This window comes from Elaeis guineensis, chromosome 14, assembly GCF_000442705.2.
Source record: "Elaeis guineensis isolate ETL-2024a chromosome 14, EG11, whole genome shotgun sequence".
Taxonomy (NCBI): Eukaryota; Viridiplantae; Streptophyta; class Magnoliopsida; order Arecales; family Arecaceae; genus Elaeis; species Elaeis guineensis.
In genome coordinates this window covers 63,052,245-63,079,927 of record NC_026006.2, presented here as the reverse complement: position 1 = coordinate 63,079,927, position 27,683 = coordinate 63,052,245, and the positions used below count along the sequence as shown (strand labels likewise).

Here is a 27,683-nt window from a genome sequence, read left to right as displayed (position 1 = left end):
ACTCGTCCTTACGATTCGGAAACATAAAAAAAATTATGTCGGCGTCGGAGTCCAATTGTCTATATTCCGCGGACTATTCTACCGAACCCTTTTTGTAGTCCTAATTTATTTACGGAAATACCCGGCCGGTAATTCGATACGTTCTGAGCGATCCTTCTATCTCCACTCCCTCCTTCTGCCTTCGCCAATTCCAGATCGTAGAAGCCCCTTCATTCTCCCACCTCTCTCTAGTTATATCTTCTCCTCTCTCCGCTTCTCCGAGAGAACCAATGTTCAGATTTCTCAGGGAAGTGGTGGCCGGATCCGGTGCCGGCATCAAGGATCTCCCGTACAACGTCGGCGAACCCTACCCGTCCGCCTGGGGCTCCTGGACTCACTACCGCGGCACCTCCAAGGTTCCCCACTTCCCCATCCCCTATCTCCCTTTCTTCTTGATCTGTTCATCAAAAAATTGTTTTGATGTCAAGAAAGATCGCAAATCTTGATCGGTGCTGTAAATAATGCTGGTTTTGGTTGTCGTCACGTCAAGAAATCGTTTAGGTTCGAAGGTTGTTTGATCTACCGACCGATTAAAAATCTTTTTTTTTTTGTTTGAGAATTTTTGGCTATTCTTTTCTTTGCTTTTTTCCTTCTTCTCATCCTTCTCGGTTTCTTGATTTCTGGTTTTCTTTAGCGGAAGGCTTTGGAATTTGGGATTATTAGGGTATTTTTGAATTGCTGGGTATCTTGATCCTGATCCGCGTGCATATAAGTTCTATGAGATCTGTGATTGCAAAAATGATTGTTCTTTGTTTCACTTGTCCTGTTGAAGACTACTCTTTCAAAGAAGTTGCATTTGATGTGTAGGATCTTTTCTCGAGCTATTTTATATTTTGGAGGGATGAATTTTCGTTTGCACTGATAGAAGTTTGCTGCTTTAGTGTGACTGGACGTTCTTTTTCAGTTTAGGAAGTTAGCTCTGGAACATAGTTCCAACGTTTGTTTGGTATGACCGTCCTCCAGTTATTTGTTGGGATGAGATCAGCTGAGGCGGGAATGAATATATTAGAGACTGTGTTTTTGATTGAGCTCCCTAGCAATCATGCCCATAGATCTTGAATCTAGACGGTGATCCTTTATTATCTTTGTAATGCTGATAAAGATCAAGAACTGGCATCCACTATTCATGTGCCTCGTTTCCACGTTTAATATGCTCCTCAGGTTATCACATTTTGCATATTAGCCTCTTTAGCATGATCTTCTTTCAAAAACTGCTTCCTAGGCCTATAGTTGTTTAAACACGCTTTGCATATTTGTGATTAGTTCTCAATTCAATCTTGAATTGAAAAATATTTTTTAATTCAATTAGTAAGATTTAAGATGAACAACTTAAAGTCCTTAAGTGTTAGGTCTAAATCCAAATTGCAATCCAAGTGTCATTAGTCCTCTTTCAAAAGGATATTGATGATGATATTGCTTTCTTCTTTGTAACAAAATAATCAGCCAAAATTTACTTGCTTAACTAGATGCATCATGGCCTAAGGAAGCCCATGGGATTCTCTTGATTACTGGATGGATTAGAAGATCAAACCCGAGAATTCCTTGCTTGTAGAATTATTAGATGGTTAGGATCAACGTATCCTAGAGCAGGCTAGCCTTGATCCCTGATGGCCTGTTCATCTGGTTAGTGCCGCTGGCTGCAATTTTATCTAAAACTATTCCCTCTTTGACTTCTTCATTTACTTTTGCTTCTCCACTATAATAGCTTCTTGACCAATGCAATGTCAACATGTGCAGTGGCTTAACTAAGACACTGTAACACATTGTCCTTCGTTTCCAAGCTTCAATTAATTTGAGGAATATCATGGCATCCCTTGCTCCATTACCATTGGTTTTACCACCATGTATCTCTAATTAAGGTTCGTTGTACTGGTACTAAGTATCATATTGGTACCTTATCGGTATGATACACTGCTTGATATGATACAATAGAGCTCTTATGCTGCCATAGAGTCAAGAGACTCTTTTCTCATGCCCAGCCATGGTACTGCTTGAGACTGAGCATATGGCTTGGTACAATGCAAAATCAGGCTTAACTGATTGGTTCCGCTTGGTATAGGTCGATTTGGCCTTAGCTGCTAAGCCATACGGAATCTCGATATCTTACCAGGATGATATGGTATGCTTGGTATGGGGCGGTACATGTCAATACAACGAACCTTGTCGCCGATACATATATTTTTGCTATTCATGCAACCTGTCTCCTCTTGGATCATAGTGCTAATGGTTAGTCGTTGTCTTTACATGGATCTACTGTAAGTTCTCCATACCTGGATACAGCTGGAATTGACATACAACTACACGTTTCTGCTAGTTCTTGTTCTTTCTATTTCTACTATGGAAGGCTGAAAGAGTATATGCATATGGACTGCCGTTGATGGTCAGGACATTGATGTAAGTTGAGCTTAAGCATGGATATGCTGTACCAATGTTTGTACTGGCTTCTTTTTAATCTTTCACATGCACAGCAGATCAATTTTCTATCCGTGTAGGTGTATTATACATATATTGCAAGATTTAATGTTTTCTTCTGCCTTGAGAAATGCAGGATTGTACTATATTCTTTTATTCTTATTTTGTTTGTTCCTTAGATTCTGTTGTCTGTTTTTCCAGGATGATGGATCGATGGTATCCATTTTTTCTCTTTCAGGAAGTAACAGTCAAGATGGTCACTTGGCTGCTGGTCGTAATGGTGTTAAGCGCTTGAGAACTGTAAGTTATGCATCATTACATATGTCAGTTGCTTGAGTGCATAACTTAGGTGGGCTTTGCATCTGTGTCATTTTGTATATCTACTTAAAGGTCATTGGACAGGGCATGCCTAGTGGCTTTATGAGATGATATGATGAATATGTATGTTTCTGGGCCTTCAAGCAGATTACAATTTTATGCCTTTTCATTTTATTTTGTTTCAGTATATCTTTTAACATGGTTCTCATTAAAAGGTCAGATCTGCAATTGGATGAGCCTATTTTCTTATTGTTTGCTATTTAAGCATGGACCTAAATTATGCCAAGAAATGACTCTAGAGTTAATATGATTATAAATCTTGTTGTTTATCATCTTTTCCTGTTACTTTAGATGAAGTCTGCTTTTTCTTTGGTTGTAACTATTTTCTATTTTCCTGCTTTTTAATACAAAACCATTATCTATAAGACGGTGTTTGGTTGGGAAATAAAACAAGCATAATGCTTGAAATAAGCCTTTTGCCTAAGCAAGGTTCGCGGACTCAGTACTGGAATTTGTGCTGGTTGCCGTATGGTACAGTACGGTACCGATAATAAAAAAATCAAAAAAAAATATCATTCAATGGATAAAAAAAAAAGAAAGAAAATCAAGCTGAATTGGATCGAACCGGACCAAACCGCCCGGTATCGGGTTGTTCGGGCCTATATCGTACCGAACCGATTGGTTTGATCTGTTTCAGGCCATTTTCTGAAAAACTAACCGGAACCGAACCAGTTCCCTATTGGTACGGTATGGTACGAGGTGTACCGGCCGGTTCGGACCAGTACGGAATATCATGTGCCCAAGTCTTATGCCTGCAAACTAACTGTATAAAGTAAGCATCAGCGGGGAATAGTTATGCTGGTCAAACTTGTTTATGCTAGGCATCAGTATTCTAAAGGGCACTGTGATAAACTACTCCTGGCATGAAGCTATCATTCTTTGGTTGTCACTATTTACTATGTTCCAGGCTTCCAGCTTTTTAATACAAAACCATAATCAGTCAGACAGTGTTTGGTTAGGAAATAAAACAGGCATAAGTCTTGGAATAAGCCTCATGCCCAAGCCTCATGCCTGCCAAACTAACTTTATAAAGCAGGCATAAGCAGGGAATAGTTATGCTGGTCAAACTTGTTTATGCTAGGTATTAGTATTCCAAAAGGAAGCTGTCATAAGCTACTCCATTTGTGTCCACTTTTACTTTACTTTTTTTTTTTTTTGAAAAAACCCCTCACCCAAAGTTTCTGAAAATTGTGGCCAGACAAGCATTGCAGTAACTCATGGCATAACTATTCCCATAAGCATAACTTTTTGCTATTCTTCTTTTTTCTTATTTGTAAACCAATGCAGCCTAAATTATTTTGGGCTGTCAGATTTTCTTGTGGAATATATTTTAGCCTGACTTGTTCTTTACTACATCAATATGCACCTAATGGACCAGCCCTATCCAATTATATTGGGACAAGTCCTAAGAAAAGAAATTTGTTTTTGATAAATTTGTTATTTCTTATTTTGATCTGCACATCTCCATATAATTCCTAGTGCTAAACTCTCTCTCTCCATGTTTACTCTCATGTCCTCTGAATAATTTGCTCATGCCAGTATGTCTCTCCTGTTACAGAAAGAAGCTTACAAACTTTTCTCCACTTTCCCTTCTGGTGTTAGCTAACTTATTAACCTTTCAATTCTTTCCTTTGAAGTGTATGTCTGGTGCATCTCTGCTAACAATATCAGTATCATCACCATTATCTATATTTCATCTCATTTGTATTAATGTATTTTCTCCACATGAGAAAGCTTGTAGTCTTTGGTGTTCGTCCTGTTTTTGATTCTGTTTAGTTGGTTAACATTCTAACCATTGTTCATTTTACTGCATTTTCATTATGTCCTCAGTGTTGAGTCACCCCAAGTGGCAACACCAGTCTGTTCTTTCCTGAAACCAACTTATTCCATTTGGCATGGGAGTCCTTGCTTAATGTTCGCTGCAAGTGCTGATGCGGTGCATTTTTTCTAGAAAGCACCTAAACCATCTTATACCAAAATTTAACAAAACTAGGTTAAATTTACAGCTCTCATTTTTTTCTGGGGCTGCATAACATTAGGGTCTTGTTCATCTGTTTGGATGTTTTAAAATTTGATTATCAACCTGTCATTAGCTACATAACAAAGCGTGACTTCTCCACTTGGCTAGTTAAAGGGGCTACTTTCATCTAAATTTGTGTTCGATCCCTAATAAAGGTTTGTGCTATAGAGTTATGTAAATGGCTTCCTTGGGCCTTAAGTACCAATTATTTTTGCTTTTCAGTTTTTGGAATTTGCCTTGCGGTTTTTAGAATTTGCCTTGCATATAATTCTATATTTCATCATAAGGATACATGCTGATGATGCCTTCACTCATTATGACAGGTGGGCTAAGATGCTTTATTTCATATCTTGCAGGTCAGGCATCCAAATATTTTATCTTTCCTGCATAGCACTGAGGCTGAAATTTTTGATGGATCTGCCACGAAACATACAATTTACATCGTTACTGAACCAGTGACACCCCTTTCAGAAAAGATAAAAGAACTTGGTTTAGAAGGTACCCAGAGGTATATGAACTCCCTCTTGCAAAATATGCTTATGTTAGAACTTCTTTTGTAGAATCAACTTCATACTATGTTTCAGTAACAAGTACGCATCATTATGCACTACACCAACAGTATAATTAATTGATCATTTTGGTATTTAATTTAAAAAATCTGGATGTCCTTTTGTGTTCGCATCAGTCAGCTTTTAATCCAGACCAAGCGAAAAAATTCCTGACATATGTTTCATTCTAACATCTTGGCATGCTGAAGTGAATTAATTTTGAATTGTGTATATTCTCATGCATATGTTGCTTCTTTTTGCCTTGAAGACCTAAACTGTTCCATGTTCTACATTTCCTCCCCTTGTATCGTTACTATTTTCACTTAAGATGAGAGTGTTTTCGTGCTCTTTCCTGGATTGTAAAAGGGGTGTCTCCATCTCAGTTTTTCAATAATGGAATGCTCTGTCTTGTTGACGTCTATGATATCTGTTACAACATATAATTAAAATCACTAGAGACTTTTCCAGTTAGCTTGTCTGGGCTGCGTTTTCTTTGCACTGGCAGTATCAAAGTGAATTTCACATTTTTATATCAATGATGATTTCCTCATGTACTGCAAGATTATACTTGAATTGTAAAAAGTGTTCCTGTGCAAAATTGTAGAAGCGGGGAGTTTCTGCATTCTTCTAGTATGTAAGATTAGTTTTTTTATACCTTTCCTTTTATGAGTTTTCATGCTTTGTTATCTGTCTTTTGACATGCAGGGATGAGTATTTTGCATGGGGGCTGCACCAGATATCTAAGGCTGTGAGCTTTTTAAATAATGATGGCAAACTTGTATGTAACTCTAAAACTGTTGAACTAGCTGCATATCAATATTAAGTTTTTATGCCTGCAGTGAATATTGTTATTTGTGGCTGAATTGAGACCTATCACTTCCAATTTTCTCATTCCTTTAATCAGTAAATGTTGAGTAGCTTGACTTGTCGTTCATTTTAAATTGCATTTTCTTACGGTTCAGAAAAAGTTTTTGTCAGCGTCTTTATATGCCCATTGACACTTAAGTTTTGTGAATGCTTTAAGTTTGTGCAGCAAGAGGAGGGTATAAGCTTAAATTGCATTCAGTTTCTTAAAAGAGAAGGGCGGACAATGAAGAAAACTTTACTCTGAAGTCTGCCGCATAAGGAAACAATATGCATCCATCAGTAGAAAGATCCTATTACCTACAATCTCAAATTTAGCGCTTACAATCACAAACAGAGACAATTAGTAGTTCCCGACGCACTTGTCTGGTCCAAGGAGATATTTATGTCTTATGATGATTTTAGGATTTCCTTTTGTGTAGATATGCATTCAATGCTTTCACTTTAGAACTCCATATAAACTGTTGTAAATTAACAAACATGGTATCCTGTACCTCTGGAATAGTCGTTAAGCAACCTACTTGAACTTCGAAGTGATTTTGTGGAATAAACTTTGAAAGTGATTTTCTATTACTTGTATAAAACAACGAATTTCTTCGTGTCATGAAGTGATGTAGAACTTTTTCTCCGGCAATCTGACTTTTTTGATCATAAATCATCCTACCATAATGATCTTGTAGGTTTGATTATTTGAACTACCTAACTATAACTTTATAAATGCTGGGAGCTGATGAGCCTGCTTCCTGAATTACATGAAACAAATATTGAATGTATTGGATGCTTCAATAGATTCCAGAAGAGGAAGGCTTTGTTCACCCACCAATTTTATGTATGGGTACTTGAATGGAAGGATGCCTTTCTGAGGATGGTTATCAGTGGTGCAGGTGCATTGGTTCTCTTGGAGTCCCTCAGAGAACTGTGTTTTTTTCTGTCAGATTAGTGTTAAGGTGTTCAGGGATTGGATCTGGGGATGATTGTTGCTACAATGCGATAGCAAGCTTAATATGCCAATGGACAAGATACTGTCATGATTGTTATGGTAAAAGGATTTTCACCAACTTCTCCTTTGGAGAAGGCCAAAGTTAGTACACTAAGTCCTGAGGGCAAGTTGCTGATGTGGCAGAGATGCCTGTCCAAGTTTTCCTCAAATGTCGTATTTCTTGGAAAAGACTGAGATTCCTCCCTTATTCCATATGGGAGAAATTTTTGAAGAAGAGGCAGTGGACAAAAAGTCTGGTGGATAAAGGCAATTAGTTAGAATGCAAAGTCTTTCCTAACACAATAGTTCCTGTTCCTATGATAGAATCTAGCGTTGGTTTGATTTGAAATTAACATATTGACTGTGGACCTGTGGAGCTACAAGATTCTTCAATTAATTGTTAAAAGATGGGGTGTGTTAAACTGTCTTAATGATGTAACAACTTATCTGTGAAGTTGAGATAGATGTAACTATTGATTGTGGCAAGAACATATGCTTTCTTTTTTGTTCTTTCTGAGCTGTCCATGTGAGTTGCAAGTGTCTCTCTTAAGAGGAAAATCCAACCATTGCATTGTCATATCAAACCATTTACATATATTTAGTTGGTCATGCATAAGAAGCTCCTAACTCATTATAGTGTGAGAAATCTAATTAATAATGCCTATTGGCACTTAAGGTAACATCGGTGCTTCCCTCTGTAGTTTATATTGATTTTTGTTTCCTTATCCACAAAACTAGAGGGTGGGGAATACTGAATTCTTCATTGTTGTAGAATATACACAAATCATCTCTAGACACCATCATAGATGCTAAAATTTCAAAGCCTCTAGCACATTCTTTTTATTTGATTATATGAATGTGAGCCATTATCTCCTTGACCTTTGCTGCATTTTAGTGCTACAACTATAATTGCTAGATTTAAGGAATTTACGCTACTATTTCAGGTTCATGGTAATGTCTGTTTGGCCAGTGTTGTTGTTACTCAGACATTGGACTGGAAGCTGCATGCCTTTGATGTCCTATCAGAGTTTAATGGCAACAATGAAGCTTCTAACAGCCCTGTGCTGGTGAGTTCTGTTTTATAATGTCACTGCTTCCTACAACTTTTGATTACTCAAATAAAATAATGTTTTAGGCTATCTTTTGAGAAAGTTGGCCAAATTTGTTTATATGATCTTAGTAAAGTGAAATTGGCCTGGTTTTATGATGCAACTAAAACAGAAGGTTTCATAAAATTTAATTACAAATTCAAGACATTCCAATTATATACATATAGCTTCTTGTTAGGTATCTTTTCTGGACATCGAATGATCACTAACCTACTAATAATTTCTACATCATGTTCTTGACTATATTTTGTAACATCTTGCATAAGGTTATTTGAATGTGAAAATGGGAAGGAGTTGTCTATAATTACTTAACAATGTTACCTGGACCCTTTCGATGGGTGCTAACTGTTCAGGTGTTCTAAGGAGTCTGACTCTCTGGCCTCTAAAAAACTTGATACAAGACACTCTTTTGGAAGTTATAATGGGATATTATAATATATGATTTCATATGCAGGTCTAAAGCTGTGTATGTATAAACACGTAATGACGAGCATGCCCAGCTGACTAGTTAATTGTACTTTAAAAAGACCCACATTTCAACCCATATTATGTTAACAAAAAGGAAAATAAAAAAGATATGATAGTTCAGTAGATGTGTCTAACTCTTTATACTAGTATTATTTAGCACTTGAAGTAGTTAAAAGGCAAGGTGTCAGAATTTTTGCTAGTGTCTTTTGATAGGATAATTGAAAGCTGTGCAAAGTATTGGCACTTCTGGCTGCTGTAGGTAGGATACTCCATTTTGTGGGTGACAAAAAACTTGCATTTTATATCATCTTACGCCAATTAGAAAGAAGATGAATATATGACAATCGACAATTCCATGGAGATATCCAACTCTGATATTGCCATTTAACACTTGAATCATTTATGTGTTAATGTTTCAGAACTCTCACCAAAGTGGTTTTTGATGACAAACTTTCAAAACACTCTGCCAAGTGCTGGCACTTCTGCCTAGGCTAAGCTAGTCATTCCAATTTTTGGGTCGTCTTTGGAGTGATGTGCCAGCTCATGTTGTTTCCATGTGTTTGGAAGTGTCAACATTCCACATCCTGAAAAAAAGAAGGAAAATCAGTGTCATTATGCCGTAGGGCACAAACATAAGTGCTTCTTGAGCAGTTTGTGAAAACTAGTTATCTTAATTTTGAGCCACATCATTTTCTAGAAGCAAAGGTTTGATTCTCTGCAAATTTATAAACAAATCTTGCATGTTTGTGGTGCAATTATTTTAACTCCTTGATTGTAGCTTAAAGTTTGTTAAGCCAATTTCTATGTTTGTGGTTGTCTTTTCAATTGTTTGCAAGTTTTGCGGACTGGCATATTTGTGTAGATACAATAATAGGAATATAGGATATAGCTCAAGAATGCCCTACTATGTGCCTTGAATAGGGAAAATGGGAAAGCAGGGGAAAAAACATCATGCATATGATCAATGGATGCATGCATATAATATTTAAATTGGACTTCTGTGAAGGGATAGTGTTGGTTCCATACTGGACTTTTAGTTCATAAAGCATCTCACTTTTGACATTATATGAGCATAATTGCGTTCCCCCCTTCTGCATAGAAACTTCTTGTTGGAAATCATTTAGTAGTTATGAGCTGTATTTGTGTTGTCCTTGGCATATGCAGTTCTCATAATTTAAAAAAATAGTCCCTTTTGTTAATGTTTTGCTTCCTTGGATCAGTTAAACAAAAACCAGTAACTTTCACATTCAACTCAACTCAACTAAGCCTTCGTCCCAAATTAGTTGGGGTCGGCTACATGAATTCTTTCCTTTATTTTGCTCTGTTTAGGTCTGCATTTTGTGGAGTGATATTAGATCCTTCCTTACTTCTTCATCCCATGTGATTGTCAATCTGCCTCTCCTCCTTTTCCTTCTACATGTATCATATCATCCCTTCATACAGATGTATATAAATTTATGTTTCTTCTGCTTATTGTGGGCAAGTTCTTATTTGCTGTTATCGGTTGAATAATTCCCAATTGTCTCTTATTGGGTGATAGATGACGGCAACTTGATGAATTTCATAGGTTGATAAGTATCTAGTTTTTCTTTGCTGGACATAATATCATATGGTCTATAAATCTTCAGTTGTAGATATCTATTTGAATTTGATCATTTTTTTTCTGTGCTTAATATAGCAATTTGAGTGGCTGATCGGGTCACAGTACAAACCTATGGAGTTATCAAAGTCAGACTGGGCAGCAATTAGAAAGTCACCTCCATGGGCAATTGATTCATGGGGATTAGGTGAGTCTTAACTCTTTTGTTTGTTTGATCTTGTTTGTTTGGTTTGCTTTGGTGTGCTGCTGAACCTTTGCCTGTTGTTGTGGACCCTGAAGGAATTCATGTTTAATTAATAGCACATCTGGTATCTTACCGAACAACCTCTCTAGTCTCATGCTTGTTGTAAAGTTTGCATTTTCAAGGATATCTGGATTGCATGTGTAATAACATGTACATGGATGGGAACAATATGAAGTTCTTGATTCAGTTGAAAATGGAAGTTGAGGTAGGGCGGATTTAAGGGGCTGTTGCTGGTTTTGATAAATCGCGCATTGATGGCTTCTAATTTACAATGGGACCTCATAAACTTCCCAATGAAAGTTACTCAAAGATGTTAAGACACAAATTAAAAGCCACAACTGGAAATGAAGACCAAAAAAAGTAAAGAAAAGAAAATATAAACAGTGCAATTAATAATGCATCTCCCATGTTGTAAAAGACTGTTGGTGGCAGAAGGCCGGCCAGGGATGTCCACCTATTGTCTCAGTGCTAGGCTGGTGCTCAGGGGTTCAGGTGGCCCAAAAATGAATGAATTTAAAATGAAATATTATGAGAAATCTAAAAAGATATAATGCAATAGATGGAAGTAACTTATCAAATAAGATGAAGCAAGGTATACTGAACCGGTACTGCAGGCGGTACGGTTCGGTATGGTTTCATACCGTACCGAACCGACGACCCAAACCGGAAGAAAAAAAAGAGAAATAGAAAGAGAGAAAGAAGAAGAAAAAAAAAGGAGGGGAAGGAGTCGGCGGGGCCGCCGGACGGCCTCCGACTGGCCGCCGTGGCCGCCGAAGGGTGCAGTCCATGCACGCAGCACCGCAGGCGTGAAATAGGAGCATCGCCCCTGTTTTGCAATTTTTTTAAAAAAATATGGTTTTAAGTGAAGTCGGCAAACGATTTGCCGACTTCACGATTTTTTTTTTTTAAAAAAATTCTTAAGTCGGCAACCCAGTTGCCGACTTCATAAGTTTAAAAAAAAAAAAAAAATCGAAACAGACGTCGTCTGTTTCGAAAAAGAAGAAGGGGTGGAGCCGCAGAGGGGCTTCGCTCGCTCGACCGTCCTCAGGCCGTCGGCATCGGCTCGCCGGCCATCGGGAGCCTTGCAATGGAGGCACCGCTATCCGGTAGGTTCCCCGTCCCCCCTCCGAGTGCGCTCTCTCTCTTTCTTGCTCTCTTGCAAGCCCTATCGGGTGATACGGAGCTTGGAAGCCCTCCGGCGACCGCAGCCGGCCACCGCCGGCCTCCGACGGCTCCCACCTCTTTTCCTCCCCTCCTCTCTCTCTCTCTCTTTCTCACTTTCCGTTCTTTTTTCTTCGGTACCGCCGGTGTACCGATTTTACTGATCGAATCGTGCCGGTTCCCCACCGGTCCGGTACGAGACAGGGTGTACTGGCCGGTTCGGCACGGTATGGCAAACCTTGAGATGAAGTATGCCAACAGGTATCAATTTGGCAACATCTACTACTAATTTATAAAGTATAAACCAACCCCATCCTTCATGGATGAATGGTGCAAAATGTGGAAGCAGGCACATGGGCTCCAATGCTTAGGTGAGATAGCTTTCTTTTATACATTGCTTGTTTCACTACTGGTGGTGAAGTTACAAAGACTTTTTACTAGAGACTCTTGAGACTTTGTGGTCATGTATACAAGAATGTAAGAATTCTTTGTCCCTCTTTTTCTTCATTCATCTCTTTCCTTTGGAACAAGGCAAAAGGGTTATTTATAGGCTTCTCCACTGACAAAATTCTTTATGTTTAAAGTAATGGAACTCAGGCAGTGCCTCTAGTTTGTCAACTTTGTTTTGATCAATTTTGTTATTTTAAGGATGATTTTCCTGTGAGAAGACTTACTTTTCATGTGCTCAATGTGTTTTCATTGTGTAATGCCGACATGTAACATTAATCTTCCTGTTCATGTCTGCGTGTCTAGCATCTTATGAGGTAACTGCTCCACTTACATGGTCTTTTTGTTTTTAAAACATGCTCGGCATCATAAGGGGTGGCTTGAGCCAACCTCATAATTCATCAAGAAATGTAGAACCAGTGTGTTGGAGAATGATGGTTTATAATAATAGAAGTTTATTTAAGATATGCAGCATTTCCAATGGAATTGCTTCTTTGTAATTTCTGTTATCATTTTGTTATGTGACTTAGATTCCCTATTTAGCTGATGGCATGCATATGATATATTTTCTCAGGCTGTTTAATTTATGAACTATTTTCTGGTACAAAGTTGGCCAAAACAGAGGAGCTGCGTAACACTGCTTTTATTCCCAAGGTGCTTCTAATTATATCAATATCCCCTCTTTTTTTTTTTTGATGGTTCTCTATGCCTTTTATTTTTTCCCTTCTCTAGATGTTGGGGAAGTAATTTTATGATCGTTGTTTTTTTTTTTTTTTTTAGCACATTATCTAAATGGCAATGTTTTAAATTGCAAATAATGAAAAAACACCCATCTTTTTCTTTTTCAAATCTGAAACTTTTAGGGGGATAGTCCACTTCATACTTGAAAATCTTAGTATAAGGTGCTTACTTTTTGTATTATATCATATTATTGGTATTATACATTTTTCTTGTCTTCCAGTCTCTTCTTCCAGATTATCAGAGGTTGTTAAGCTCCACGCCGTCTCGCAGATTGAATCCATCAAAGCTTATTGACAATGGTGGTAGGTTCATTTCTTGTCAGTGTCTGCTAAAGCTTATTGATAGAAGGGTAAATTCTTTTTTTATTAAACTTCATATGATGAGTAAATGTAGGAATTTCTGGAAAGCATAATGATTTCTCTCTTGCATTATCTGCCACTGACTAGTACAAATGTGGTTCTATAAAAGTAGCAATGCTTTACCTAGCCAGATCTAGTTACTCAATACTATTAAACTGTTTGCTTGAAATCCTTGGATCATTGCTCAACAGTTTGTCTTAATATCCTTTAAACTTTTATGAATTAGAGAAATGGAATTGCGGGCGGGGGTGGTGGGGGAGGAAAAAAAGGAATAACATATATGAAATACCTAAATGGATGCCTACATATCTTCTATGAAAATAAGGACTACAGCGATCACTATTGATTATGTGGATGCATGACAGTATATTTACACATTGTTCATGTTAATGCTATTAATTCCTTGCATTTTTGACTGAGAGGGATCTCAGCACTCTTTATAGTTTCAATAAGTTAGCAAGTCAAACTTTGAAACCACTTTCACTCAATTAGACATATGTTTTACTCCTTCTGTATAGTTCGTGATTGACCTCTTTATGGATATGCCAAAAATTTGCAGGGGAAACCTTATCTGGACTTCTGTACCAGCAGATTTAAGTTTCCACTGGTTGGACTGTTGATTTATGCTGTAGTGTTGATTTGATACTTTCTGTTGATTGGAGCAAACTACTAAATTTGATCAAGCATTGGAAATTAATTTTGTTAAAGGGTTAAGGAACAACGAATGGCTGGACAAATTAATTGGGGAGAAGTTGGGATTTGATCTGAAGAACAAAGAATGTGAGAGTCAAGAAAATAGTTAGGAATTTTAGGAACTCACAATACTTTGTTTAGTTTGAAGGGGCATCGACATATTGGGTGGAGAGCATTTATGTGCATCCATTATCATCCTCTGGTGCCAAGCTCATCTGGCCTTTTTGTCTGTTTAGCACGATATTTTCAGCTTACATTTGTTCTTCATATCCAATTATTTATTTGGAATTTGAAAGGCAATTTGTAGAAGTGTCTCAATAATCTCTTTTTTATAAAGGTTTTGGGCTGCCTGAATCATATTATTTAAGTAATAATGTGGAAAAAGATCACGGCCATTATAATGGTCTGTTATAACATAAATAACATCTGCTATTTTCATTTGTATGGTTTTCCTGGATAGTATTTCTTTTCGAAATTCAAAATTTTTAACCAAATTTGCCTCCAAAAGTGATTGCAGAGTCTAGAAAAATAATATTTTTTATGAAGTGAAAGTGACTTGGAAATTAATACTATTGTCTTTCTGCTATTATCCATTATAATGCCATTATAATGGGCATCAAAACCATAATGGAAAAATTCAGAAAATTGATCAAGCATTGGAAGGCAAATAATCGCAATTTATAACTATTACAACAGCTAATAACAATTTCGGATGGAGTCCATTATAACAGAACGATGCCATTATTAGAACCTTGGATGGAAGGGGAGTCTTGAAGGTCTATTACTTGCATATGTGAAATACATCAGTAGCTCCTGTCCAGCAATTTTGAAGTGGTAAGACTATAGGCAACTTCCATGTGACTTCTTATTCATTTTACTTACATAAGTTGATGTGGGAGAAGTTCTAGATTTTAAGACTGTAGTTTTGTAAATGGAGTGCAATAGCTGGGGATTATGTTTTTGAATCTCATTATTTGCTAATGTTCCTTTTACTTTGGCTGTGATACTTGGGTAGCAGACCTTAATAGATAGAATATTCTACCTAGGGTAGTGCACCTGCTTCGGATTTTCCTGGAATCGCAAACCCACACCCACTTTGTAAGTGCTTTCCTGCCAAAAGCAAGTTTTTACATCCCAGCGGGGCGGGGGGCATCCCACCATCCTGTCTTGTTCTTATGAGAAAATGGGATCGGGATAGGGTCGGGACTCCGAAACCCATCCATACAAAGAAAGAATAAGAAAGAGAAAAAAAAAGAAGATAAAAAAAAAGAAAAAATTGAAAGGAAAGAAGAAGAAAAACGAAAGAAGGGAAGGGAGAAGAAAAAGAAAAGAAGGAAAGAAGGAAGAAAGAAAGAAAAAAAAGGAAAAAAAGAAAGAAAGGAAGGGATGACAAAAAGAAAGAAAAAAAGGAAAAAAAAAGGTAGAAGAAAAAGAAAGAAAAGAAGGAAGGAAACAAAAAAAACAAAGAAAGAAAAAAAGAAAGGAGAGATGGAGGATATCTACTGAAATGTATGATTGGGACAGCTATGTGGATGGGATAGGACAGCGGGACGTCCCGTTCCATGGAGATACTAGGACACTTCCGTCCCATAGGATTAAAAATCTTGGCCAAAAGTATCTCTAAGATATTTGCTTGCACCGGCATCCATTCCCACACCTCTTGATTTTGGCAACGAAGCTACGAATACGCACAAATACTGTGTGTCAGACCACCGGTTGGTTTTTCTACTTTCTAGGCATTGAAATACGGTGCATGGAGATAACATGGTTTGTTCTCTATATTTACGTGATTTATATTCATTTTTTCATCATTTTATTCCATATATGGTTATTTGCAGTCATAAAAAAATCTGAAGTCTTTAAAAGATATCATTCCTTCCGCACATGTTATTAAAGTTTTGTGCTGGTTGAACCAAACTGTTTTCATTCTTTTTCTTGTTAAGTTTGTCAGTTTGGTGTTTCCACCCAATGTTGACCTAGGTTCCATGTTGGCAGAATATTTTCATAATAAGTTGGTGGAAACTATTCAGTTCATGGAAATTTTAAATTTAAAAGATAGTGTTGAGAAAGACTCATTTTTCCGCAAGCTTCCAAACTTAGCTGAACAACTCCCTCGCCAAATTGTGCTGAAGAAGGTACTGACAACCTGCACTTGTAAATCATACATGTGGTTTTGAAGACCATAAAGCTCATTTTATCATTTTAAACAATTGAACTTAAAACACAATTTGCACTTTGGCTATTACAGTTGCTTCCATTGTTATCTTCTGCCTTGGAATTTGGTTCAGCTTCGGCTCCTGCCTTGACTGCATTGTTCAAAATTGGTTCCTGGCATTCAGCGGAAGACTTCAGTGCGAAGGTTCCTTATCTCTGTTTTTTTTTATTTCCCCTTTTTCTTTTTCTGTAGGCTCTACTGTTCTATCGTATAATCTAATTATAGCAATCTGGATCGCTTTGAACCATGAAATCTTGCATCTTCTAGGTGTTGCCAACTATGGTTAAACTTTTTGCCTCTAGTGACCGAGCTATTCGAGTTGGGCTTCTTCAGCACATTGATCAGTTTGGAGAATCATTATCAGCACAAATGGTTGATGAGCAAGTATGCTATGAGCGTGAACATACTGCATACCATTCAACAGCTTTTATTTATCATGAGTTCTGAAGGCTTTTTGAAATGATTTTTTACCTGCTAACCGGAGATTGTGATTTTCTTTGGCATGCTTTTTTGTAGATTTTTCCTCATGTTGCCACTGGTTTCTCAGATACTTCTGCCTTTCTTCGTGAACTGTCATTAAAATCCATGCTTGTTTTAGCACCAAAGGTATGCAACTTAATGAAAATTTGTTTGAACTAACTTGTTAGAACATTTGTTTAATTTCATGAAACTGCTAGAGCTTATGTTGTTTATTTTCCATGATGCTTGGTATAGTGTACCTCAAGGTCTGTCTGGTTGGAACTGTGCATAGTCTTTGATTATTGAGCAAGTTACTCAATTGCTTTTAATCATGAGATCAAGTGTTTATTCTCATGCATGATTTTCCATGAAATTTTTTGTGCTTGATTTAGAAGATCTGACAGTAAAACTCATGATTAGGAATAAATTTAGCCTTCCTTGTATCTGGGCCCCCTGCAGGTTCAATTACAGCATCTTAATGTACATGGCTGTTTGGGCTGCAGCAACTCCAGATGCTAAATAAGGCTGAGATTCAGAAAGTACCGTGCACCCAAATTGTATGTGGGACTAGAGGCTGCAGCTCGAGTCAGCTCCTCCGGTTTTCTCTCGCTTATGCATACCATCCCAAGTCTCAACCCCCACCGGCATTCGAGCGGACCTTCCCCTTTTCCCACACTCACAGGCCATTGTCTGCTTGATGCTAAGACTACCCCTAACTGTGCTGTCAGTTTTTACCTTAGCTCCGACCATGCGGCCATCCCCCCACCAACTACCACAGCTTCTCCACCTTCCACAAGGCTTGTTCTGGCTTTCTCACCAAAGCTTAGCTTAGGAGATCACCATGGTGGGCATCCTCTCTGATGTTCTCGTCTATAGCATGCATGAGAGAAGTGCTCAATAAAGTGCCTAAGAGGAATAAAATAACTTAGACTACCATGATTAATAAATATGTTCAAAACAAATATTGTAAACATGAGGATCTGGTACTTGCTGAACTGTTGAACAGTCAAATGGGCGGAAATATGTAGTGTTGAAAGTACAAGAATACAAAGGTGCAAGCATCATAAGACTAGGAAAGGCACAATTGGTACAGATTCCAGTAAAGGTACTTCTGGGTGAACCATAGAAAATAAATTATAAAGAACTGATTGAGCTGGTGCAATTATGCATAACTAAAATGAGTGGAGAGTGAAGTGGAATCAAGTGGAACATCTGGGAATGCTGATGAACATAAATATGAAAAGCTGTGTATGTTATTAGTAAGAACTGAGTCGAAGCTTTAAATTTTTGCTGAATTATTCGATGTGTCGTCTTCGACAATGCTAACCCCACACATGCTGACTATGGTTTCATGAAAAACATTTTGGGATTCTTACATGTTTCCCTTTTTATGCCATATGGAGTCATGTGGAGCCATTAATAGTATCTCTATCTTTATACTTTACTGTTCTCTTGTGACAGTCTATTTGAAAAATTACTCCTTGACTTTATGGGCAAGCTTGCAATTTTCTTCTCCACATGTCGAAATGGGCAAATCTCAAATAGTCAATCAATTGTTGCAGTTCAGATGTTATGACAATGGATGTTCCCTAATGATCCTCATGGCATAGCATGCACTTATGAGGGAATGAGTGTTCTTGTTTTTAATGACGTGAGAAATTTACTGTGACTTGTGTGTCCATTGATGAAGATATGTTTATGTTCTGGAGTTGCTTAATGCTTTTATGGTTGTTCCTAAACCTCTAAGTTTTCTATGGTATTGCAGTTGTCTCAGCGTACTATTTCAGGATCTTTGTTGAAATATCTTTCAAAGTTACAGGTATCTTTGAACCTCTGTTATCAAATTTGTAAAACAAGATTTCCTTCACTTGAATCCTTTTTTAATAATTAAGTAATTTTCTTCTTCGCTAAAAGGTGTCATTTAACTAACTCTTCTGCTTTTTAATTAGATCAACTCAGTTTAATGAATCCATTTATTATGTATAATTTGGTCTACACAGGTTGATGAAGAGCCTGCAATCAGGACAAATACTACAATCTTGCTTGGAAACATGGCCCGCTATCTGAATGAGGGGGTTTGTCCTTGCATCATTATTCTTTGTTTTTTTGTTTTGATTTTTACTTTACTTTCGATTCCTCTAAATGTTTCCGAGTGCTAGTGATTTAAAACCATAGAGTTTAAGTTATTTCTAGAGATTCTGCAAGAACTTCAGCCTCAGTGCTAGCATGTTAATTGATGTATAAAGACAATGTCATCATGGATTTAAGAACTTCGGCTGTTGTTATAAATCTGATATAGAATTGAACAGAGATATTACCTCTCCAAAGATTTTGATGATTGATTTATATGCATTCCACAGACAAGGAAGAGAGTTCTAATTAATGCATTCACAGTTCGTGCTTTGCGGGATAATTTCGCTCCAGCTCGTGCAGCAGGCATGTGAACTGCGGAGGTCTATGTCTCTGCATCTATGTTTCAATCCAGATTTTGGACTTAGCTGTTTCGTTTTGTTATGTGGATATTCTTACTCTTTCTTGTCCTCTGCATCATTTTTTTTCTCATCAAGTTTAAAAACACCACCTTGTTTATGTAGCATGTAATCTAATATTAATTTGCAATGTGGCAGGGATCATGGCTTTAAGTGCCACTAGTTCGTACTATGACATAATGGAGATTGCAACACGCATTCTACCTAATATTGTTGTACTTACAGTTGATCCAGATGGGTAGGTTAAATACTAAACTTTAGTGATTTCTTTTTTTTTTTTTTTTTGTTGGTTTCCTTCAGACTTTTCCTTGCTTTATTAACTTTGTATTGGTGTATAATTTTATGTGCTGAATGTTTTCTCACTAAAAAAATATTGAGGATAGTATGCATCTTTATGGGGTCTTTAGAAATTGTTGAACTTGATGCTTTAACGCATGAAAAGTTCTTATTGTATTCTGGGGAGGCAATGAGTCATGTCATGTCTGGTTAGCCTCCGCTATCCAGGCCCAGCCAGCTTGACCTAAGCCTGACCTGATCAGCCAGCAGGTCACATTCCTCTAACCTGAACCAATGGGTGGTCAGCTATGTTGACTGAATCCTGACCCTGGAATGGAAGAGAAGAAATTTGGCATTAGGAAAAGGAGGAGGTGGAGAGGGACAAGTCCCGATGGTGACAGACTGCAGGCTGTGATAGGGTGGGGGATGGTGAGGCAGTGGGCTTCGGGGGCAACAAGTCAAGCACCATGGTGAAGTGATGAAGGGTGAGAAGGCAGGATTCTAGCTATGGTGGATTTTGGGCTGCCTTGGTCAAGGTGGATGGGCCTGCAGATTCTGGCAATAACAACATATTTGGGTGCCATGCCCCATGCAGATGGGGGCATATCGGCATGGATCAAGACCGAGACAAGGAGAAATGGGAGGGAACGGGTGAAGGGAGAGGACGAAAAGAGAGAAGAATTGGGAAGGTGGAAACATGCGAGGTATTTGGTGAGGAAACAGGGAACAGGCATTTTTGAAGAGGGAGAAAAGAATTAGGGATTAGGCCATTAGAATGCATTCCTTGCAAAACGATTCATCAGGTTTTTGGTTTCTTTGTTTCAAACAAATGGCTGTCATCCTATCTATGATATTTTGTCTGTTAGTTTGTTGATAAAGAAACCCCTCTTTTGTTTTACATACCTTTTCTATATGTTTGGAACAACAACCGACAGTTCAGGGTTTGCTGACCTCTATGTCTGGTAAATGGGTTCAGATTTAAATTACCACCCTTATTATATGTAAATATTGTCATGCTATAAAAAGATCTTATCATGCATATTAAATGCGATATGATACCCTTTGATCATTTCAGTATCTTGAAGTACTTTCCATATTTTTCTTCACTTTGAATCATTTCAAATGATCTAATCAGTTTTTTGGACCATTCAGTTGATATTGACTGAAAATTTTCAGTTTCACCCGGAGTTAAGGGGATCTAGGGCAGCCAGGGCTCAAGTCTGATAGTTGATATGACTTTTGTTTTGGAGATTTCTTAGTCATTACCATACGTGTGGACAATAAATTAAGAATTCAGAAAATCATAAATTTTTCATAGTTAATTATTTATGATTAATTAGTTTTCTTTGATATTAATGGACTTTGGAATCATATTGCAGGTAGCTTAACAAACTTTCTTTTTGTCTATTTATGATGATGATCTTTCATCAATCAGTATCATACACAGCATACATACACCGAATTGGAACCGTATGACAAATGATAATGGTTTCTAGGGTTATACACAGTTATGAAAATGCCTTTTTTTTTTGATGATCTTTAATAAGAGCTCACTTGCACATTTATTTTTCCATGTGGGTCATTACTTCAATAAATACAGTTGTAATTGCAAATTATATTTGATGGTCATGTCAATAATTGTTCGAGTAGTAATTTGTAAATATATGTATGAAAGTCACTGAGGACTTTAGAGAAGATCACGTGCTAAAACTCTGGATAGTTGTTACTTAATGTTTCTTTCAAATTCTTTTCTCATCATAAATGATTTGCATTGTGCACTTCTTTCCCTTTCAGTGATGTAAGAACAAAGGCATTTCAGGCTGTTGATCAATTCTTGCTTTTAGGCAAGCAGCATCATCAAAAGGTATGGCATTTATTTGTGTTGCTTCTGATTGAGGTAATTGACTATTCAACTAAATTTTCATAATGTCTAAGGCATCTTCACATTGTTTTATATTTTAGAGTAAAAAATGATTAATTCAGAATTGTTCAGATAAGATACTTTACTGTGTGTGAAATCATATGTATAACTTAGTTCAAGTTTTTGTTGATTTAGGTTTTCTTCTTTCATGTTTTAGGTTGTTCATTTGTATGTACATGTATTGGTTAAGAAAATCAAAAAATGCATCCACTTATTTTAATATATGTGTCTGATTAGCTAGTGTCAATGAGAGATTTCTTACCTGCTGTACTGTAGGTACTCTCTGACCTTTGGTATCATATGGATGTTCAGAAATTATATAAATATTATAATACTGGTTGGGTTTGGGGATCTTCAAAGATCTGATTTTACTTTTATGTGAAGCACTATCTCATGCTTTGTCATAGGAAGCTTAGCTGGTGAGTAAAAAAAATGTTCGAGTATAATAGTGCTAGACTAGAACTAATGAGAAATTAATTCAGGAAGATGTTTATGGATGTTGACGTTCAACAAATTGTTTCTACTATTTTGGGTTGAAGCAAATACTGTATCTGTTTAATGTTTATAAAATATACTTTATTTTGTACGATGAGCACATATATTATTTTCTTCATGAACTCCAGTGGTTCAAAAATTCAATATATTTAGTGACTTTGAATTTCATCAGTGCCTTGTGCATTCAAATCTTTTTATCATCTTTTTTTTTTTTTGTAGAATTCACAAATATAATTAATTACATTATGTAGTTATAGAATACTATATTTGTTTGTGCTAAAAAATTACTATGAATGTGGGATCTTTTTGCTGTTGTTTGCCTTAGTAGCTATGTACTGCGATAAGGGCCTTTTTGGAGGTCTTGGCCTAGCAAGGGTTATATTTATCATTTGTCCCTTATTTTAACTTAAGAAAAGAAAAGGAAGATACTGAAAATTGAAATTATTGGACCATGTACTCAAAGAAATAAAGAAATAAATGCTATTTTACAATGAACACCAAAATAAATATTTAAACAGGCATCCACAGTGAGTTTATGGTCGGCTTTATCTAAATGTGGAAGAATGGGCTGAAATCAGTCAATTTCAATGTATATCAACCAAAACCACCAAAACAGAGCAAAGCCCAAAATTGACCCGTAATTTTAGTTCAGCCTTAACTGAAATGGGTTGTTTGTGTTGGACTCTCAAAACCCTGCTATTAAATGAATTTAGCACATGCTATGTAGTTTGATCTATATGAATGTTGGACAACTTGATTTGCTTGAAATAATATCCAGACATTCTTGGCTTTATTTTTCAATACTCTCATATTCTTATCTTTTGTAATTACAAGGTGTGTTCTCTTTTGGTCCTTGTAGCTCGTTGCAGGAGATACCAGTGAGACTGCTGATACTGGAACCCTATTAATACATGGAAATGCTAGCTTGCTTGGGTGAGTTATAACATTTTTATGTCATACTTAACCCATGGAGTTCATGAATTTGACATTTTTTTAAAAAATTTTATTACATTTTGTATGATGCTGTAGCTAATGTTGTCATAGTCAAGGTTTTGAGTATCGGTCTATTATCGTGCCTGTATGGGTCAATGTGGTACAATACATCCCTGTATTGGCATATGGTATATTGCTAAAGGTGAGACAATAGGTATAACATGTGTTGGTACTAGGGTTCGCCGTATTGGGCCGAACCGCTCGGTACGGGGCGGCCGAACCACCCGGTACGGGGCGATCGAACCGGACTGGACGGGTTCGGAAAACCCCTCCGAACCATACCGAACCGTCCGGTTCGGTGCGGTTCCGGTCCATACTGCCCAAAATCGGGCGGTATGAAGCGGTTCGGCACTAGTTTGGCATAAACCGAACCGTGCCGACAATCCCATGTGAAAAAGTGGGGGAGGGGAGTGGGGCCTGGGCTGTTTTTAAGTGGCAGCCCAGTGCCTAGAGTTCTCTGAGAAGTCTCAGAGAACTCTTGAAGGTGCTTTGGTCTTAACGAAACCGTTGAGACCTTCGAAAAATGAGAAAAAAAGAAAAAACTCCGTCAAATTGCAGGAGTGGTTCAAGGAGAGGCTAATCTTTGTCCGGAGGTAAGATAATGTGTTATTCTCTTAGTAAATATTTTATTTTTTTTATTTTTTTTGTTAAAAATAGGATAAGAATGAGGAAGTGTGAAAATAAAAGAAAATCATGCCAAAATTTTGTGATTTTGGTATGATTTAAATGCAGAGTAGATTTTGAGGTTGGTATATCAGTTATTGTGCTTTATACTTAAACGTTTAGATACATTTTAATACATATTTTATATATATTTTTTTAATTTTAAGATGACATAGTTGTAATATAATGTAAATAAATATATATTTGAAATTTTGGATCAAGAGTCTTTGTATCGCTACCTAACTCAAAATTGAACCCAAATATGTCAATAATATGCAATATAATGCAATTTTGAGGTTGTATTTATGAATTATTAACTTGAACACCTTAAAAAAAAAACGAAAAGAAAAAAAAATTGTACTGATACTGAACAAGTACGCCGAAGCGTACCGTATGTCGGTACGGTATGGTACCGGCATCGTACCATACCAGTCCGGCACCGGTACGCCATCCGGTACCGGTATAGGGAACATTGGTCGGTACAGTATTGCATTGAGACCCCATACCATACCGTATTGGTATCTTGGTTGGTGTGGTACGTGTAATATTGGTTGGTAGAGAAAACCTTGTTCATAATTATTATATCGCATAAGGCACTGGTTTCCATGTTTTCTCATTCATTCTTATGCAAGTGCTATTACATTTTACTTTCTGATTGCATAATCCTGAACTTTGTGTGATAATTCCATGTTAAAGTTTTTCCCAATTTGCTTTATTGTTAGTCAGCAAAAGCTGAACCATTCAGTCATTGCTTAAAATCAAGTACAGAAAATAATTAAAGCAAACTGAACCAACACAACCATTTTCACTGAGTGGGTTGTCAATCGCTCAGGGCATGTTTGGTATTGCATAAGGTCAAAAAAAGAGCAGTTTTTGTTGAAAAAAAATGTTTGGTAACATTGTCTGTAAAGTGCTTCTACGAAAAGAAAATTCAGAAAGCAGTTTAAGAGAGGCTTGAAAACCTAGCTTCTGGTTTCTCTTCCCACAAAGCAGAAGCAACACCAAACATGCCCTTGTGGGTAGTCCTCGTTGCTGTCAAAACTTTGAATTCTGTTTCCCATTTCTGTAGAAGCTATGTACTGGGGGCTGAATATAATACAAACAATTTGAACGTCTGCTGTTTTAAATTATTCTGGTTCACCAGGAATTTTGGGTCCTCTTCATGGTGATAGTGAAGTCTAAAATCCATTAGTGCATTTACTTACAGATGTTAGTTGCATCCTGAAAATAGACAAAGTTTAGATTCTGGTTCAAAGGTTTCTTTTTAGCATAGACATGCAACTAAAAGTGTTATTCCGGTATTTGATGGTTTTGGCCTGTTTTCTTTTGTCATGTATTCATTATCATATATAATTTATAAATTTGCCATTTTGATTTATTTGTTTTCGAACTGAAAATAAAACCAAAATGAAAAAAATGCAGATGGGCTATGAGCTCTTTGACATTGAAGGGAAAAGCTTCCGAAAATGCTCCACTTGCTTCTGCAAATGCAAACGCATTACAAATTTCGGCAACCTCAAATGCCAACTCAGGTAATTTTTTGGACCTATCTCACAATTAGCGATGCATTTCCAGTTGTGTACTAAAGCATGCATGAGGTATGCAAATAGTCTTTGAAGGTATTTATTATGAGCAAAGTAAGAATCATCAACATTTTTCTTGTACTCTCATTTTTTTTTTATTTTCTTTGCATTGCGCTTGTGAATTTCAAAGGTAGGCCCCCTAATTTATTTGCTATTTTAGTTTGTCAAGGAAAAATACATATTTTAATTTTTAATATCATTATCATGCATTATTTGCATGGGTGACAACCGCGACATGGTTTCGAGTACACAGACAGTGCAGGGTGTGTGTTCCATGTGGTTTCTGCTTCTTCTGTTCTGCATATGAGCCAGCTATCTTTTATCTGAATTTTGAATTTTGAGATTGGACTGGTTGGGCTTTATCCACTCTCTAGACTGGATTAGCCCGGTATTTGGTTTGGGTTGGGCTTGTTTTATGCAGGCATTGTGCTTGGCTTCTAGATGTTGCTTGGGCTTGTTAGGCAATTTGGGCTCTCCTACCTTTTCTTCTCTTTTTTCGTTTTATTGTTCTCTCTTTTCCTCTTCTGTTTTCTTTTTGTCTCCTTTTGCATCTATTTTATCTCAAACAAATTTTGTGGTGCTTCCTTCCACTGAATCGCTAAAAATAAAATCATGCATTGTTTGCAGTGGTGGATACTCAGAATGTTGTATCGATTCATGTAAGTTCGGGCACCAACAATTCTGATCAACCTAGACCTCCATCTCCAACATCAACAGATGGTGGCTGGGGTGAACTAGAGAATGGGCTTCTCCATGAAGACCATGATAGTGATAAAGATGGGTGGGATGATATTGATCCAGTTGAAGAACAGAAACCATCTCCTCTGGCAAGTATACAAGCTGCTCAGAGAAGACCTGTAGTGCAACCAAAACCAGGTAAGCATGCTTGTGTTAGCTTCAACCTGTTCTATGCAATGGTATAAAAATGAATTCTGCAGTTTGTGCAGTGGCGCTCTTGTGCCATTTTTTTTAAAATCAGCGACATCAACGCAATGCCATGCATTAAATTCGATGTCAAATTTAAAGATGATAAACCTTTTTCTGCTATTTTGTGAGAGGGCAGCTTAGCTTTATTTATTTATTTATTTACTGATGTTTTTCATTGCTATTGTTACAAATTGCTGGCCCATATGCTTTTCTAAGCTGTGAAAAGACATCACTTGGTGGCCCCTTTTCTTGATCTAAACCTGATGCAACAGCACAGAGAGATGGTTGCTTACATTTTGACATTTGAAGCCTAAATATATCACGAATGTTGCTCACTTTTCTCTGTTTTTCAGCTGCAAGTTCTTTGCGGTCAAAAACTACGCTGAAGCCATCTAAAGCAGAAGATGATGATTTGTGGGGTGCAGTTGCTGCACCTGCACCTAAGACTGCTTCAAGATCTCTCAATGTCAAGCCTGCATCATCACAAGATGATGATGATCTCTGGGGTTCCATTGCTGCTCCACCACCCAAAACAACAACACCACCTCTGAATCCAAAGACAACAATGGCCAGTGATGACACTGACCCATGGGCAGCCATTGCTGCTCCACCTCCAGCTACCAAAGCCAAGCCCTTGTCTTTGGGCAGAGGCCGAGGAGTCAAACCAGCCCCAGCAAAGTTGGGTGCTCAGCGGATTGATCGGACTCCCTCACCTGGGTTGTAAATTAGGAAAAAAACGCAATTGACAAGAAATTATAAGATGAGTGGTGAGATTTTTTTTTTTTTTGTTTGGTGGCTATCCCTTTTTTATACAATATTCTGTATTATTATTCAAATGTTTGTTGGAATAATGTTCTGTGTATTTTAGTCCAGTGTATTCTAAGCTTCTCCAAATGAATTTTCAAAGTATTTCAGGATGAGCTGTCTTGCTTCCATGAAATAATAATTTGTCGGTTTCCTTTTAATTGAGAGCGAATGTCACAGATGGCTAGTTTTCTGCTCACGGTTATTTCTGAACATCTTTGGCAGCTTTCAATCATGTTTGTATTAATTAGCTAGTTACCTGGGAGCTTTAATCATAAATATATAGGTTTGGAAGAATAATTATATATGTAAATAATACAGATCAACTTCTACCAGAGAAAGAAAAAGTAAATAATTCACGGAGATCATTACTTGCAGCCAGGTTCAAGCATTGTTTCTGCCAGATCGTTTTAGAAGCACAGGAATAGGTGAAGAGCAGTTATTTCAGTCAATTTTGCTTATTTTCAGAACAATTATTTTAAGGGAGGACCGGAATAACTTGGTCCTTCAATTTTAAAGCCTTTTATTTTGTCCATCTGTTTCGTGGACGAAAGAATGCTCGGACTGTAGTTACTTCGGCCGGGAGGGTAGCCAACTTTCGGAATTGACCACCTCTTATCCAGCTTGACGAAAGAAGCCAAATGGGTACTCGTTGGGGAGGAGGATTGCTGCCTTGCTTTGACGTCAACACCGAAAATCACGGGCGTGTTAAGAAAACAAAAGCATAGAAAAATTCCGAGTACTGTACAACAAAAACAAAAATCGAGTGTTGATGATACATGACCTGTCTTCTTGG

General features: G+C 37.2%; 1 protein-coding gene across 1 annotated transcript; it reads left to right on the top strand.

Moving 5' to 3' along the window:
• The first annotated feature begins 118 nt into the window (after positions 1-118).
• On the top strand, positions 119-27,000 carry LOC105057213 (uncharacterized). Its single transcript, XM_010939724.4, has 21 exons — positions 119-395; positions 2,653-2,751; positions 5,206-5,357; positions 6,103-6,175; positions 8,185-8,307; positions 10,496-10,604; positions 12,844-12,923; positions 13,231-13,312; positions 16,058-16,197; positions 16,311-16,421; positions 16,545-16,661; positions 16,794-16,883; positions 18,502-18,555; positions 18,737-18,811; positions 19,097-19,172; positions 19,364-19,463; positions 21,296-21,365; positions 22,777-22,850; positions 24,996-25,105; positions 25,784-26,032; positions 26,437-27,000. Exons 1-21 carry the CDS (start codon positions 270-272, stop codon positions 26,805-26,807), a joined length of 2,481 nt encoding a protein of 826 aa, XP_010938026.1. The 5' UTR covers positions 119-269; the 3' UTR covers positions 26,808-27,000.
• The last annotated feature ends 683 nt before the right edge of the window (positions 27,001-27,683 follow it).